General features: G+C 33.3%; 1 protein-coding gene across 32 annotated transcripts in view; it reads right to left on the bottom strand.

Annotated features, from left to right (window-relative positions):
- The window catches only part of rbfox1 (RNA binding fox-1 homolog 1), a 2,603,746-nt gene that overhangs the window by 398,528 nt on the left and 2,187,630 nt on the right, over nt 1-17,588 (bottom strand). Inside the window, exon 1 of one of the 32 annotated variants that reach the window (XM_028814335.2) lies at nt 15,697-15,759. The exons of 25 other annotated variants lie outside the window; for them this stretch is intronic. In XM_028814335.2, the coding sequence (XP_028670168.1) occupies nt 15,697-15,741 (45 nt within the window). In that variant the 5' untranslated portion in view covers nt 15,742-15,759. Of the gene's footprint in view, nt 1-8,329; nt 8,745-11,291; nt 11,606-15,696; nt 15,760-17,588 lie in introns of those variants that run through there. 6 more of the 32 variants (XM_051933420.1, XM_051933417.1, XM_028814329.2 and 3 more) reach the window with 6 other exon arrangements.

Raw genomic sequence — 17,588 nt, 5'->3', positions numbered from 1 at the left:
AACAAGTGTGCCATTCAGTAGAAACATCACACCAACAGTCAGACATGGCGATGGTGTTACTGTGACAGTGTGGGAATGCTTTTCTGCCTCAAGACCTGGATAAATTCTCATTATTAAAAAACACTGATTCAAAACACACAAGAAAGTCCACATTAGAAAAGCTACACAGAAGAAAAATTAAAGTTTTGGACCAGACCAGTCAAAATCCAGATTTAACCCAAGACGTGCTTTAGCAGGAGTTTAAATGACAATTACTGTTCAAAAACCAGCACGTTTTTGAATCAAAACAGTTCTGCAATGAAGTAAGAAAATTACTGCACAGAAATGTGAAATACGTCTAATGAATTACAGGAAGCATTTGATTACAGTTTTTGCAGATGAGGGTGGAAAAGCCAGTTTTAAGCTTAAGGGGACAATTACTTTTTCACACAGTGTAATTTGGTGTTGGATAATGTTGTTCATTTGATAAATTACCCAAGTAGAAAATGTGTAATTTGTTCAGTCAGATGGCATAATACCAGATTTTGGCTGTAGACCTAAAAAAAATCTCTACCAAATAATGTACATCAAAAGAGGAATTCAGGTAGGGGGAAGCGCCTTTTTTACAGCATTACAGATAGTACTTCATATGCAAAAAATGTTCCATGTTAAAAAGGGAACCACAACAGAAATGAGACTGCAGTACAGTAAAACAAAATGAAATGCTTAATCCTTCCAATGGTCTCAGAAGGCAAGAAAGAGTTAAATCAGGAACAGAATGTAGAAGACATCATTACATTTATATAGTGCTTTTCTAACAATTCAAAGCACTTTACATACAGAGTGGGAAACCACTTCGACCACCACCAATACACACCATTTAAACTGAATGATGTGACGGCTGCCATTTTTGCGCCAGCCCACTTACCTCACATTAGCCTTTAGGTGGCGAAGGGGTGAGAGAGATAGCCAATTAGGGTCAAGGGATATTTAGAAGGTCCAGAATGACTATACTGTGGTGGCAATATAGTAGTAATATTGTACTTACTCCTATATTTACTGGTCGAGGAAGCTGTTATCAAGACTAACTCTGACTTCAACATGGATCACTGGGTACCTCATGTATCTCATTTTTTCCCATATAAAGTATACTGTAAATTAATCATCATGAAAATGTTCCCTTTATCTTCTTTGCTTAATGTAATATCTGAACTGTGGAGACACATACATTTTTCAAATTCCAAAAAGTTAAACTTAAGAAAAAATCTATATAGTATATATATTCTATATAATCTATATATACTCAGTAAATCACTAGCCATCTGCCAACTTATCCATTCTTTGCCTATTTCATAAAATCGGTGGTCAGAATGAGAAATGGTAATTAGTGTTGGATTGGTACGAAAATTTTGACTTCAGAACCGATACCAGCTTTCAGACTTCAATACCAGTACCAAAACAGTTCTGAAGCAAGTAAAGGGTAACTTCAAACCCTGTAAGTCTCACATCAGCTTCCCTGGTACAATGTACTACTGTGCATCTCCCTGGTACACCGCGCCATCACCCTACACTGCACACCACTACCCTCTTGATAGCGTGAAGTAATACGGCATGAAGTGTGCAATCATCCAAGCAAAAAGTGGGGAAGGTGAGTTTTGGGGTGGGGGGCAGTTTCCCTATGAAGTCACGGCCGCATCAAAGCACTTTGAAAATCTGAAGTCCACTTTGATGTCTTGAACATGCCTGTAGCTTTGTTTCATAAGATGTACAGAATGAACATTTTAACACATATACAATACCAAGTTTAATGGGAATGTTTGGGGAATGAGTTATTTTATTATTTGGTTTCTGAATACTCTGGGGTAACTAACTTGGGACACAATATGTTGCTGAGATGCAGAAGCTACCAGCTAACATCACATCATCTACTGGGACTTCTACCTGAATCAATAATGAAATTAACATTTGAAGAGAACAAAAGTTTAACTTCATGTAAACTGCAGATGAGACAAAACTTTGAACAGCTGTTTTTCCGTCAACCAATGTAACAACTAGATAGATAGATAGATAGATAGATAGATAGATAGATAGATAGATAGATAGATAGATAGATAGATAGATAGATAGATAGATAGATAGATACTTTATTAATCCCAATGGGAAATTCACACTATCATAGCGCGATCAAATATGTCTGATGATTTTAGTATACAGTACTCTGGTGCAAGACATGAACAGAAGTTTTTAATAAATGAGATATTATACAATATCTGCTAATGATGCACATTTGTCATTTTGCTGTTTTCATTTCTTGCATGTTATACCAGATTTTAGTTGTAATTTACAAACTTACAGACTTTGAGCTTCTTATTTCATTACTGTTAATGATAAAAGTATGAAATAGCCTTATTGTTGACAACACATTACTTGGAGGAAAGTATTTAAATACTCAAGCATATATAAATGTATGTTGCATGTACCTAGGTTTCCCAGGAAAAATACTTATTATTTTGTATTATGAATATTAATATTTTGAAAATTTTCAGGCTTCTGCCTGATATTGTTATAATAATGTTCACTTTTAAGAAAAAAAAAATCTTTTTCTCTGATTTCATTAAGGAAGTGAAAGAATGTTTGTGTACCCAATATGGCTGCCATCTTCCAACACCTGGATTGGGGTGTCATTCTTGGCTGGAGTGATCTCGCTATACAATATGTATATGCATGTTTTGGTAATGTTGACACAGGTTTACTAAAGAATGCAAATATGGATTTCTTGTACAATTCAAAGGCATATTCTGTTAGGTGGGCTGGAAACTAAATTTTTTTGTGAATGAGTTGCAGGTATGTGTGCCATGTGACACAACAAAGTTCCATTTAGTGCCATTTCCCACCCTGACCCTGTTGCTGCCAAGTGACATTGTACTGAGGAGAACTGACAAAGAACTGAATAGATGAAGTTGGAAACTCGGTGGGAACAGTGTGCTGTTTTTTTGAAAGAGACATGTTCTGTTTCTGAAGCATCAAAAATTACAGCAAATGAAATCTTTAGTTCTGCTCCCTTTTTCTCTTCCTATGTATTCTGAAAGAATCCTACAAAGACACTTTTGAAGTTCCTGTGATTGGGATATATGGATAAATGCAAATGTTCCTCTCTTTGTTTCTGAATGGCCTTATTTATTAGCAATCAAATAAAAAGATTTGAAACGGTATAGTGTTACAAAATCACTTGCATCACCTGGTATTTCATTACTCGTCCAAAAACGTATTTTGTATTGCTAATACTGATGCTGTTAGATGCTTGATAAAACTGCAAGTATGCATAATGCAAAATGTGTTTTGAGATAATTCAACATATTCTTATACATTATACTTTACAGTGAGCCTCCACATAGCACAGCAGAGATTAGCAAGATGGAAAATTATACACAAAACAAATTTTGAAAATGAAGCAAAAAGGAGCCAACATTATTTGCTGTGTAACCACTTTAAAACATATTAATGTAAAACTGAATACTCTGTATTGTTGATGAATATCTCTGTGTTGTTGGTGAAATGGTTGTTTGAGGGCTGCTAGAGAATGATTATGACTCGACGTCTTTATGCTACGTGTTTGTAATGATATTTCTATAAACAATACGAAATCAAATAATCTGCAACTGATGTTATAACAACTGTGTTTTTAGTTTACTTTACAACTTACTGGAGCTAAAGAGACTATTCATATCTTGCAAATAAAACAGTGACATCAAATTTAAGACATCCACATAAAAATATGATTACTAAAATAGTAACAGACAAGTTTCATTATCATACCTAGAAATTACAAATAACACAAAAAATGCAATATACTTCCAGTGAACAAAACTTTTACTTCTAAGTGAGCAATGCATAGTCCAAAGTAACTCATTTCTACATGCCAAGATAACAGCCAAGTTGCAGAACGCTCTGTTCAGTTGACTACTTTTAAAAAGCTTATAAAAAAAAGTATTAAAAGAAGAATATATGATCCTGTAGTATCCAAAAACACACATTAAATATAGTAGTGCATGTTGGCAGTTTATAGGATGTTTATGAAAATCATTTCATACCACCTTAAATGAAGGTCTCACTTTTATGGGCAGTTAGGATCATGAAAAACATAAAAACAAAAGCTTTACACAAAAAACGAACTACAGTATGCTTGTGAAATAAAGGCTTTGTAGAAGCTTCAGTCCTCCTAGCTGTAAACAACTCTTGTTTCATCTTAATGCCTACCAAAAAGACGCATATTCAAATTAGATGCAGCTTACAAGTTCAGAAAGGTGCTAACCTACAGGCAAACATTCAAACACTCATGATACCTTTGTCATTTTGTCTCCAACACACACATACTTCTTGCTCATAAGGTCTTTTTCTGATTCTGTGTGTGTATGTTCATCCACAACAAAAGATTTGGGATCAAACATGAAGAGCTTTCCCCACAGCTGGAGACAGCTACACCACACAGGACTAAAGGCAAAAGACTTCAACAACCTAACTGCAGTGTGGACATTAAATATGCTATTTTCTCCTAATTAAATTCACTAGACTGCTGCTTTTACAGGGGAGGAGGGGAAGTGATATGTAAAATAAGTCAATAGCTCTGGGTTGAATTCAGTCAGCAGTAAATGAGTGATGTTGGGAGAAAATTGACAAGAGACCCTCAAGAGAGAACAAATTAAACACTTGAATCTAAAAATGATGGAAAGACCATCTATTTAGATCCCACCCCTTATCAGATATTCCTATATATCCTAAAAAATAGATACATTAATTTTATAGTTTACAACTTGTACCTAACCACTTGTTTTTCAAAAACAATCACGATGTTAAGAAACATGCAAATTCAGCTTAGTTACTGATGCTACCCAGTAAAACTGCACCTTCTTTAAAAATGAATACACAAAAATTACACATTTAATAAGAAATACATTAAGATAATCTTTTTACAGATATAGTACACAAAGATATGAGTTTAAAAAGAGTGAGATTGATGTAAAAAAGAGTAAAATCATTAAAATAATGTCTTTAGAAAACTAATACATGATCTGTAATTTTTTTGATGATCTTACTGTTCTTGTTTGTTAAACTATATATATATATATATATATATATATATAATATATATACCTGTAGCTACATCATTATAAATACAAATTACCAATGACTAACTTTTATTAACAAAAATAATTGAAGACAGAACTAATTCATTGGTACCTAAAATAATCTGACATTACTTTATGTTATTTATATTTTTTATGTGTTTTTTCATTACATTTTCACATTTTACCTATTCCCTACAGAGGATGTGACAAACATAAACAATTACATAGAATTTGGTATTTAAATTTTAAAATAATTAATTTAGAAATGTTTTATTTTAGTTTAAATAAAATATCTCATATGCATTCAGTATAAATTAAACACACAGAGCCTTGTATAAAATACATTTGTAAATATACCTAAAGAATTATGGAAAATGAATCAGCATAAGATAAAGACACCAGCTTTAACATATTCTTTTACTGACAAACAAATAGGAATAAATTTACCAAAATAAAAATGGTAAATTGACACATGAAATGTCCCCTAGTTATTTCACATAGTAAATTGTCTCTATATTGCTACCAACAAATTGAAAGTGGAATTAGAAATGGGCTCATTAACAAAAATATACCTACACTAAAAATTATGCACAGCAAAAATATCATCTTTAAAATTTTTAAACAAACACAGCAATAAACTTCCCAGAAGCTCACATAAAAGCCAACTAAACAAAATACAGCATACTGTGTATAGAGGGATGCCGGATAATTTGCAGGATACAAGTTGATTACACTGTACCAATATGAAATACAGTTAAAGAAACACAAGTACACTACATAAAATAATAAAAATGAAGTAATGCATAAACTGTAAAAAAAAACTTCAAAATATGAAACATTGTAAGAATGAATGAGAAACTGTGAATGCTTCACCACAAAGGTGATGAGTCACAATTCATAATCCACAAACCAATTAAATAAATCATCTTCTTTTTTCTTCCATTTAACATGCACCATATTATTTACAAAGTTCGAATAAATATAATATTTATAGATACAAAATGAGAAAGTAATAAAAGAATCAACATATGAGTTGTTAAACTAGCACTTTATAATATATACAGATAGAGGAAAAGAAACAAGTTATATAAGCAAATACATATAGGGAAAGATACATTTAAATATATATAATGTATAGAGTATTATTTTATGCATACATAGTAATAATAATCACCTATACAAGGTAATACAAAGGTAGTAATACATACAGACTATTCTAACATCTAACTAATATTTACATGTACATATAAAAGCATGAATCAAATCTCAAAAGCAGGTCAAGTCTCCTGGCACAAAAGAGGATATAAAGAAAAATTAAACTTAGAGTTTTCTGTATAAAAAATGTAAAGATAATATCATGTTCACTGTGCTCAACCACTTACTTATTATCTGAGAATTAATTTATATAGCTGGTATTTTCTCATTCCTTCTCTATTTAAGGTTTAAAAGAAATAATTTTAGATAATACATATTCCAGAAAAAACATTACTTTTAAATAAATATTTCTAATGTAATCCCACTAGCAAAAGCAAAATGGAAATATGAACAATAAACTGATAATAACTATTGCATTCTTCATTAAAATCCAATCATTTCTAAGTACATCTGAAAACAGGACCATAATGGCAATTTGGCGACAAAAGATTAAAAACAATACCTAAATAAAATTCATCTTAAAAAAAAAAGAATTATAGACACTCTAGGGAGAAAAGTTATGCTTCTTTTACTGGACTTTTCCTTCCTTGTTAATTAATGATCTAATTAGAAACTGGTAGGTTATGCAATGTCCATACAGCTTATCATTGAAATCCATTTACTTTTGCTTTAAACAGACATGGCCGACCTGCTCTAAAACAACCATAGAAAATGAAGAAAACGAAATTATTTCTCAGTACAATTAGAATGTACTTTGAGAATTTCAAAAGAAAAAAAAAAACAAGGTTAGCAAGTAGCTGCCACTTACAAAAGATGTTTTCTAATTTCTTATGTTAACTGGTTTACTTTTACTCTAATAGCTTGCACTGTATCAATAGCTATGAAAAACCATATTTATTAGGGTTTGGGTGCAGTTAACACAAATTTCCACCAGATGTTGCCCAGATAAAACTATCCCTTATAAGGATGAAGGAACAGTAGTGTGAAAGTAAACAAACACAACAAAATGACATCTTTACTTCAAAAGGTCAAACAGAGCCTAAAAGATACATTAAATGATAATAATAAAAATGTTAATCTTTCAACAAGCCAGTGGATACATTACATTAGGTTTTAAAAGCATGATACCTTTTCCCATAAAAGCAGAGAAAAGAAAGAAATGCTCCACTGTCAAAAGAGGTCAGGTCAATAAGACAAGCTAGTTTAAGTGCCATGGCTGACGAGACCAGGGTAAATCTGAACACTCCATCACCCGAATCACAAGGCTATATTTTTTGCCCGTCAGGCTTGGTTAGAATCTCTTTTCTAACCTTATGGATGCCACATTAATTATGTGAAGGTTATTGGTACAGCAAACCATTTATATAAAACAGGTTTGGGTGCACATGACAGAACATGTAGCGGAAACAGATACACAGATTCACATACAGAGAGATAAAAATATACAGACGTACAAACAAACATCTCCCCTGACAAATTTATATATACACACGTACATAAACACACATACACATGCTGTTGGTGAATTACTATACTAAATTTATATCACATTTACTCCAAATGTACCATAGATATACACCTTTGCTGCCCATACTAGATCATTTCTCAGTCTCTGTTGTCTACTTTGTAATACTTACAATGTACAATATATAACTATCCAGTGTATGTATTGCATAAAAAACACAATTTCATAAATGCATTTTTGGAACTACCATAGAACACATTAACTCTCCTCTCAGCATATTTAATGTTATTTGCATTCCATATTGTCGATACATACAGTATATCAAATAATCAAAGATTTTTATCTAAGCGTCCCCCCATTTCTATTTAAGATATCTGCATTGCCTGTTTGTATGTATACCACCATTTTAAACACTAATTCTTAACAAACACAGTAATTATTAATTCAATGTGTACTTGTAGTAGTAAAGAAATGATTTTGCATTTGCCACTGAATAAGTTGGAAAGAGATTTTACATTTTAAACACAATATATTCTGTATAATGTCTTGTCAACTACAGCCAAAAGGAAAGAGATTCAAAAATTGTGCCTTTAAATTCATTTACTTAAACTGCAATCTTAAACTTGAAAACTGCAATAAAATATTCTTCTTCTTTTCTTCTAGCTTTCTGTTTTTTTGCTTAAATTGGCACATTGGTTCTCTGAAAATTCAAAACCTACAGTGTAACTGGAGTTTTTTTTATTCTTCTTTTTCAAACAAGTGTCTTAGATGATAAGATTTTAACAAACACTGTGGCAGGGCTGATTTATTTTAGATTAAATAAACTTGTTAAAGAAGGCTGGACTTGACACAGAGCAGCTTCCAGTAAAAGAAATTAAATCAAGTAATACCAGCTACTATGAATAATTTAATCACATGAATCAAACAATTGTTGGCACTACAATGGGACAGTAACACTGGGATACAGGTACAATTGTGTAAGAGGGAAGTATGGACAAAACAACAGGAGCATAAATCACATTAGAAGATGGAGCTTTTGAGGCTATACAAACTACCATGTTTAACAGTGCAAAGACTCTGACCTTGGGCAAATCAAAATTTAAAAAGATGTTTAGATTAGAAAATGTGCATCGTACGCTAGAAATTAAGAGCATCCTTAAATACATATCTCCATTGCAAATTCCCACTGAATCCTGTGCTTACTGTATAAAAAAATCTGCCACAATACTTTTAAGACATCTACAAAAATTCCCTTAAAAAGAATTGTTTTACATCCACAAACACATGTCACGAATAATGTAATGGATTTCATAAACAAAACTAAGTAGCAAACCAATCTATTAAGACTTTTGTATCGATTTTATCACATATCACAGAATGGGCACAATGAAATATATTGGCTAAAACAGCCTGAAGGAATTTAATAACTGGACCACTGCGTGCATCTTTGTGCATTAATAGGGAACAAGGCAAATTGACAATCACTTCTATTTTTTAATACTAAATAAGAATAAAGAAGAACAAGGGCTTTTCGCTGTATTTAGTGTATAGTGATGTCAGTCACCTTTTACCCAGTGTCATTTTAATAATTGTCTCTCTTTTAAAAATGCTGCTTAGTCAGGTAGCAATGTGGCAGCTCCTTAATTGGTGTTCCATATACAGGACAAATATAAAAAGACAAATAAATCTAAATTAATTAATTCAGTCATGCGCTTGTCATTTCAAAATGGCTATAAAGTAGAGTGCTGGCTTCCACTTACATCTAATGAAAAAGAAAAAGTTGTATTCCATCTTGATACTTTAGAAAATTTAAAAGATTAAAAAACTGATTTAAGTACATCTATATCGGAAGCATCTCAGTTACAAACGTATATATTAAAAGTAGATCAGCGTGTTACACAATTCCAGAATAATGTAGTTTTCTCAGCATTTTTTATCACGGCCTTCAATTTAGTTCTTTAATATATAATGGTGTACACAGTGTTTTAATATTTTCCTACCAGGAATGGTATTTACATAAATATAACGACACAATCTAGACTATTCACAACAAATGAAACCGATTTTCTTGTGTGCTTATTAACAGAATATAAAACAACTGAGTTATTGAACAAAGTATACATCTGCATCTGTCCTAACATGCCGAAAACCTTTAATAATGTATACATAAAGTGAATTTCATTGTACAGTTTTAAATCCACTCCCTGTAAAAGCGCAAAGCAAATATCCTGCTTTCTAGAGAATTTGCAATTAAATTAACACGTAATGCAATTCACGAAGGATAATGTAAAGGTTAGAGGTCCTATGGAAGGTTAATGGTTGTTCAGCGATATAGAAAGGAATCAAATGAGATCTTCCCGTCCAAAAAAGGAGGACGGTGGTGGCGGCGACGGCGGCGGCGACGCGGGGGTGTGTATGGAAGGGGGGGATAGTATGAGTGGGGGTTGAAGTGGGCGGTGAAAAGAAGGAGAACAATTCGCTCCGGCGTTACTTTGTCATCTTTCGCACACATATGAATTTAGAACACATTGCTGGGATGCAAGAAGACGCAACGCGAGTGGTACAGAAAGAAATAAGCCGCGTATCGCTCCAAATACCAGCATCAAGCTGACTTACCATCCGTCCTCTGGACATGTCAATGCAAGAGAGCGGAAAATCTGCTGCTCCGGCAAACATACTTTATTTCGGAATATTAAGTGTACATGGTACTAGACGGGTCTCTAATTGTTATATGCACTTCCAGAATGGCTACATCAGGAAACAATGAAACGGCTCATTATGACAAATATCTACATAAATGTGATTGAAGCCTTTGCTCAAGACAAACATTTGCAATCACAAATGGTGCGCAGATTCTGTCCTCCACATACACTCTACATATAAAATGCAATTTTACATTTGTTATTTTTACCGCATCACAGTCTTCAAGAAATGTCCCTTAGATTACTTTGTCTATTTACACTTAAAACTCTTGCAGATATTTTAATGCCGTTATCTTAGCCTACGTCATGGCTATCTAGGTGTCGAAGTGAAAATGTTTTAACAAGTACAATGTCGGGTGTCAAAGTGAAAAGGCTGAAGCTACAGAGATGTCTATATTTGAAAATGAACACCAAGAGAGATTTGGTACGCATAAATCCAGGCATCGAGGAGGGGAAGGAAAAGAAGTCGCGTCTGCGGTTAATAATTCAGCAAGTTTCGCTGCTATTGCTGCTCCTGGAACTGCATATTTTATAATGCGTCACTTTGTTTCTTTTAAAGGATACATCGCAAACCTAAAACGGCTTCATCTCGTGGCTCAGGGAATGGCAATCCACGGTAAGCGCTCGACTAAGTACTCAAAGTTCGCCACGGCTCCCTCTCCGGGATATGCAACAGAAATAATATCACACGCAAAAAAAAAAAAAATTAGAGCACATTCAAACCACAGATTACAGCCGTTCTTCGGAAGTGGCAAGCACACCCAAATGATTCACCGAAAAGAAATCCAACCGTCAGAATTGAAAGAATGAAGCAAAAAGAGGCGAGTACGAGGTGAGCGAAATCGAAAGCTGCGATGCACTTACCTGCTGTAAGTACATGAACGTCAAGGCACAGGAGAGCTGGGGACACATGCCCACGTTAGGCAGGGCGACGCACGTTGCACCCATAAGGGGATGCTGCATTGTGTTGTTCTGGAGTCTACGTAGCGCAAGTGAAGGGGCTTGCATGCACGCACGCCTGCCTGTCCTGTCTTGTCAGCTGAGTTTCACGGCTTCTTCCGAGTTGCTTCTTAATGCTGGCAGCGGCTGCGATTTCCAACTCACTCACTCGCGTGTGTGTGTGTGCGTGTGCGAGACCATGCGTGTACTGCGAACCTGCCGAAGCTCATTCCTCCGAAAGCCCCCCTCCCTGCGCGACCCATACGCCCTCTCCCATCAACGGCAACCCCTCTAACATATCCAGGGAACTACAAATGGGTTCACTTTAACAGAAGGCAAAGCACGGAAGGATTAAAGGATGGATGTGGCGAAACTTCCCTGAAAGCGTAAAGCTAGGGAGGGAGCGTGGGAGGTAGGGAGATTATGCAGCGCGCGGTATCCTCTCTCTCTACTAGCAAGGATTTACGATTACAGTACTCGGCTTTTCATTTGTCAGATAGAACCCGGGGCAAAGTCTACTTCATTCACTGACATTTTCATTACACTTTTCTGAAATTGCGTAGGGTGGGATTTGGATAAATCTTCATTTGCAGTGAAGTTTTCTGACAAGTAACTTCTTTTAACGTAATCATTTACTTGTCTATATTTGGTTGAATCCATCCCTGTTCTAGACCCATTTTTACTGCTATGTGGTCATGGAAATCGATCGCTACGCTAACGGGTACCTAACAAGAACGATCCGAACGAGGAGAGAGTTTATTACATATATATGAAAAACATATCAGAAAAAAAAACTTTCCTCTGTAAAGTAAAATGAAATTAGTCTTGTTTATATACAGTATGCAATTGCAATTTGAGAAAATGAATCGTTAAAATGTACACTCATTTAAAATTGGTAAGAATTAAAGAATGTGATTGCAGTGGTGACTCGATCAGGGCTGGTTTCACCTCCCTGTGACCCTGCTATGGGAAAAGCAGCATTTGGACAGGACCGTTTGAGTGGACAGATATTATGAGGCATGTTACAAACTCATAATCGGAGCGTAAACGCGTAATATGAAAACACTGTCAGCGCTGTACACAAAGCATTATAGCTGTACATTCAGAATTACTATTTAAAATTAAACGTCTCCGGTGGGCTGGCGCCCTGCCCGGGGTTTGTTTCCTGCCTTGCGCCCTGTGTTGGCTGGGATTGGCTCCAGCAGACCCCCGTGACCCTGTAGTAAGGATATAGCGGGTTGGATAATGGATGGATGAAAATTGAACGTGCAAATACAGTAAGTTTAAAGATTAAATGTAAACAAACATTTTCTAGATATTATTTAATAGTGAAAAGTGAAAGTAGTTAAAATTGAAACTTGCAGTCTGGGCAGCCTCATAAAAGTATTTTTGAAACAAAGCATTACTGCCCATTTATTGGCAATAAAAATTAGATGAACGGTAAAAGCAAGGCCTAAATACTTTACTGTCTTTTCAAAGCTTGTCAAACCTATACATATTTTCTTCTTTGTCATGAAAAAATACATTTATTTTGAAATTCATAAAGTCTTGCAATAAACACATTTAACAACGTAAAGTCTCAGGATGTTGGCCAAAGCTACACTTAAATGTATTGTGTATTATGGCTTAAAGGTGAAACAAAAGCAGTGACTAAAAACACACCATTGTGAAGCATATATATTCAATATATATATATAAAATTACAGTTGAAGATGAAAGATTTGATCTTAGTATATTTCGGAAACAATAGAAATACATTTATCTTTTAGTACTATTATAGCCTAAAGGTGATAATCTATTTAAAATCAGAAATTCAACCAAACAAGTAAATGTGGCTTTTAAAATTATTTAAACATCCTTATAGGCCAACAGAGATATGTTATGGATAGCCAAAAAAGATTAATTCTAATGTCTCTTTAAAATATTCTTAAAATTGACAAAAAAAGTTTACTACTAGGCAAAGAAAACATACATAGCATCTTAATATGGCAATAGTTTTATGTCAGATTTGTAAATGAAAAGCTAAATTTATTGTTTATTGGCAGTTTAGTTTTTGTTTAATTCAAAATTAAAACAAACTTAAATAACCAGCATGCTTAATGGAACAAATATGCATATATGTGCCTATATTAGAACATATCAATAAAACAGTCGATTGTTTCTAATATTTAAAAAAAAGTCTTGAAAATACAGAGTAAATCATCTATAACTGCCTGGATGTCAGTGTACTACCAAATAAATTGGTTTGCAGAAACCAATAATGAAAGAACAGTATAATATTTAAATGTAACAAAATATTAAGGTAAAAAATATACTCTAAATGTTTAACTAGTATAGTACAAGCATCAACCGTATGCATGTTATACTATGTAGCGTTTTGTTGTCATGAAAACCATCACATCATAGCTATTGTCCTTTTAATGCCATTAACTTTCTAAATATTAAAATGAGAGAAAACATACAGAAAATATTCCTGCATTAGCCACCTTTTATTTTAATCATATGCATTCCTTTCCAAAAAATGATACTTTAGCAAAAATAAATATATTTGGATATGCTATAGAAAATACCTGGATAAGTGGGTGTGGTAGATGGGTGGAGGAATACACTAAGTATATATTGATATTTACTCTGTTCATATGTGGAATATGTTGGGTCAACATTAATGCCAGCCTCACAAAGTTAGAAAACTGTAAAAAGGGGTGCAAGCAGCAAAACGTAAGAATGATATCCTGTACAAATGAAAGGATCAATGATTAAATGTATTAAAAATGTATTTACTAAAATCTGTGTATTTGATGTATTTATTAAAAATGGCTCTCCTGCTGAAAAAGACTTCAGCAGTTCCATTCCTAAACCATTTCTAACAGCAGTAAGAAGAGACACAAAACTTCCAGGCAACTGCAGCAGCTAAAAGGCTGCCACACACCAAAAAAATAAGCAAATTATTTTTGAAAAAAAATAACATGATTTTTAAATTGAGTACAGTAAATATTACATTGAAAATATCAGACATGCTGTTTTCATGTAAGGCATAATTTATATAAACTAAATATAAAAGAAAAGATGTCCAACATATATATAGTGAACACAAACTAATGCACATATGTTCATGTACATAAATATTTTTTTGCAAAAAATAAATTTCTAACCATATCTTTGGCTAAAGTGCAACTAAAATATGACCAATTATCTGATTTACTGCAGCAATGCATTTACTGTTGAGAATTCAGTTTGTGTACAGAATAAGAAAAAAAACATAATATTTAAAACCTTTTTGTATTGCTTTCCTCCACATAGAACAAAACACTTTCCTACAAACCCATTAAACCTAATACATCCAAAATATAATTGTTTTTTACTTCTTGTGTCCTCCTTAAATATACTTTGTATTCAGTTCTGTCACTAAACATCTGTACAACTGCTGTCTTAAATTATTTATCAAATAATGTACTTTATTATGGAAATGTTAATGTTTGTAAAACCTACATAACTACAGTCAAAAAACAATGTACAATACAAAAACAGCACACAAATAAATATAACATCTGGCATTCATATAAACGAGTAAAATATGCTTTTTCTCATACTACTATTTTTTTTCAGTTGCCTTGAGCAAAGACTCTTTTACTATATCCATACAACACTTCTTTATCGTTTTCTTTGTATTTGTCGCTTTTGAGGCTACCCAAACAATACACACAACCTTTGCCTTAAGCTCACTTACTGTGCAGAAGCTCAGTCTCACAGCTGAACTCCTAGTAAATAGGTTTTAAATTCTTACAGCCTGTGCTAAGGTCATGTGGGGTTTAGGCTCTGCTTTAAAATGAAAAATGAGTAAAACACATCCTGATACTTTACGTACATTTAATATTTACCCTTCCAAAACACCTGATATATGCATATGTCATTAATCCTGATTATAAAACTGAAAAATTCAAGCAAAATACCATCAAATCTTTCATATACAGGGACTGTATTAACTATTTTCTAAGAAATCACCATAATTACTTTTTAAACATGTTTACGAGGAACACCTCTCATCTTCATAGCGCTCTGGCTGTATGTTTAGTGCAATATTACTTAAAGTCAGAGTAGCACAAGTTTACTGTAAGAATACAAACGTAAATCATGGCTGTAGACAACTTTGCTTTCATAAGGGTCTAAAATGAATCTAATTTTATACGCAATTACTTACAAAAAATTAAGCTCATTACAAATACTTATTCTGCCTTCCAAATTTCAAGTCAATAAAACATATGGTTGCAGAAAAATAATATTCCATCAATCACAAACCAATTAAGGCACATTCCCCTTAGTTACAACTTACCTGGAAAATTAAATTGAACTGACTGCTGCTGGTGGTCGATTTCATTTTTCTGCTGATTTGCCTTTTAGCCACCCTCAAACATCCAATCTACTAACTTCTGTTTTCACAATTATACTGTGCAATGCTTAAATGCTGTGATTACTGTTTTTACTACAGTATATGAATCTGAAAAAAAACAGCAAAACAAAATGACCAACTAGTCATTTTTGTTTTGGAGATACCTTTTTTACTATATAAAAAGAATAGAGAACAATTAGTGTCTAGAACATTTGCAAAGGTTTCTATAATGAAAATTTTTCAAAGCAAAAAAAATAAAGCATTGTGAATAAAACAATTTTTTCAAACAGTGTCATTTAAAACTAAAAATCTATGTACAGTTGATTTGTAAGTCTCAACAGATTGATAATATTTCATAAAGAGTATGGTACTCTTTCATTATCACCTTATGAGTGTTGTGAAATGAATTCCTCTAGCATTCCAAATTTGATACCATCAATATTGTAATGCACTTTTCCATCTATGGGTTAACAACTTACAACATTTCTGCAGCAATGGAAGTTAATTAAGATTTGACAGTTGATGTAAACAATTCTTGCTGGTGTCCGAATGTTTGTTGATTCCTTTCAAATCCTCTGTCAGTATAAAAGCAGGGTTGGAACAAAGTGTGTGGCTACACCCTCTGAAACATTATTTGGACCTTACTGCACTGTAACAATTGTTTGCATCAGCTTTCAGAAAAGCTGTAAATAGTTAGCCCATTATTTATTCCATGAAAAATGCCTTTTTTTGTATAACTCTGAAATTTACATTTGTTTCAGTTATTTGTAACCTGAACATTTTTTTGGTCTCTCCCAGTTTACCACTTACCTTTGTACCTTTTCAAGTTATTTACTAAATTTTAACTTTTTAAATGTGGAGTTTTTATTAAACTTTCAAACAATACAGTCGTTTTTCTCGGAAATTTTCTTCACTGTAAAATCCTGTCCATCAAGATGAATAAATACTATGTCCCGATGGTAAAAGCAAAAAAATAATTTTGTATGTCTTAAGTACAGTGTTATCTCCCTTAATATTTTTTAAAATGTAGAATTTAGAGATCTTTGCCAGTCTTAAACTCTTCAATGCCTATACAAAGACCTGCTTGGACAGCATTACCTATTTTTTTCTATCTGTGTATATTTAATAAATTAAATACTTTTCAGGTTCAGATGGACAGGGTTAAGACTGCATGTCAAATGTCACAGAAAATCTGTAATTTAAGAATCTGAAGAATTGCTTTAAGAGTAATAGAATGAGGTGTTTTCTTGCTCCTACACAAAACACAAGTTTGTCATCAGATAGAATCTTTAGGAGGCAGATATGCAGATAAGGCAGATTCTTCCTTCCCAGAGTTTGTATTAGTACTTACATGGCATTGTGATTTAACATATTTAATTTAATTTTTAGACAAAGTGACTGGTAGGCTATGAAATCATGAAAAATCTAGATAGATAGATAGATAGATAGATAGATAGATAGATAGATAGATAGATAGATAGATAGATAGATAGATAGATAGATAGATAGATAGATAGATAGATAGATAGATGTGTGTGTGTTTCTTCTTTTAATCATTTCTGTCTCTGTATGTGTTGAAGTTTCCTTTTCCCCAGTGTCATTGAAGCCATACATTATAGTGACCAATAATTTGCAATTCCATGTCACACCAAACAGGTATTGCTTCATAAAGTTAATTTCTGATGTACATAAATATTTTCTTGCTCATTTACTTTTTTTATTCCACAGAAAAGAAAGTTTAGAGTCCAAATTGCTGACACGTTCATTTTTTGGCCCCTTTAGCAAAACTGAAGTGTGTTGAGAAATGGAAATTGTGACATTATGTGCTTTCATAC

Source organism: Erpetoichthys calabaricus, chromosome 11 (assembly GCF_900747795.2).
Source record: "Erpetoichthys calabaricus chromosome 11, fErpCal1.3, whole genome shotgun sequence".
Lineage (NCBI taxonomy): Eukaryota > Metazoa > Chordata > Cladistia > Polypteriformes > Polypteridae > Erpetoichthys > Erpetoichthys calabaricus.
The sequence above is the reverse complement of the archived record's forward strand: the minus strand, read 5'-3'. Positions and strand labels throughout refer to the sequence as shown.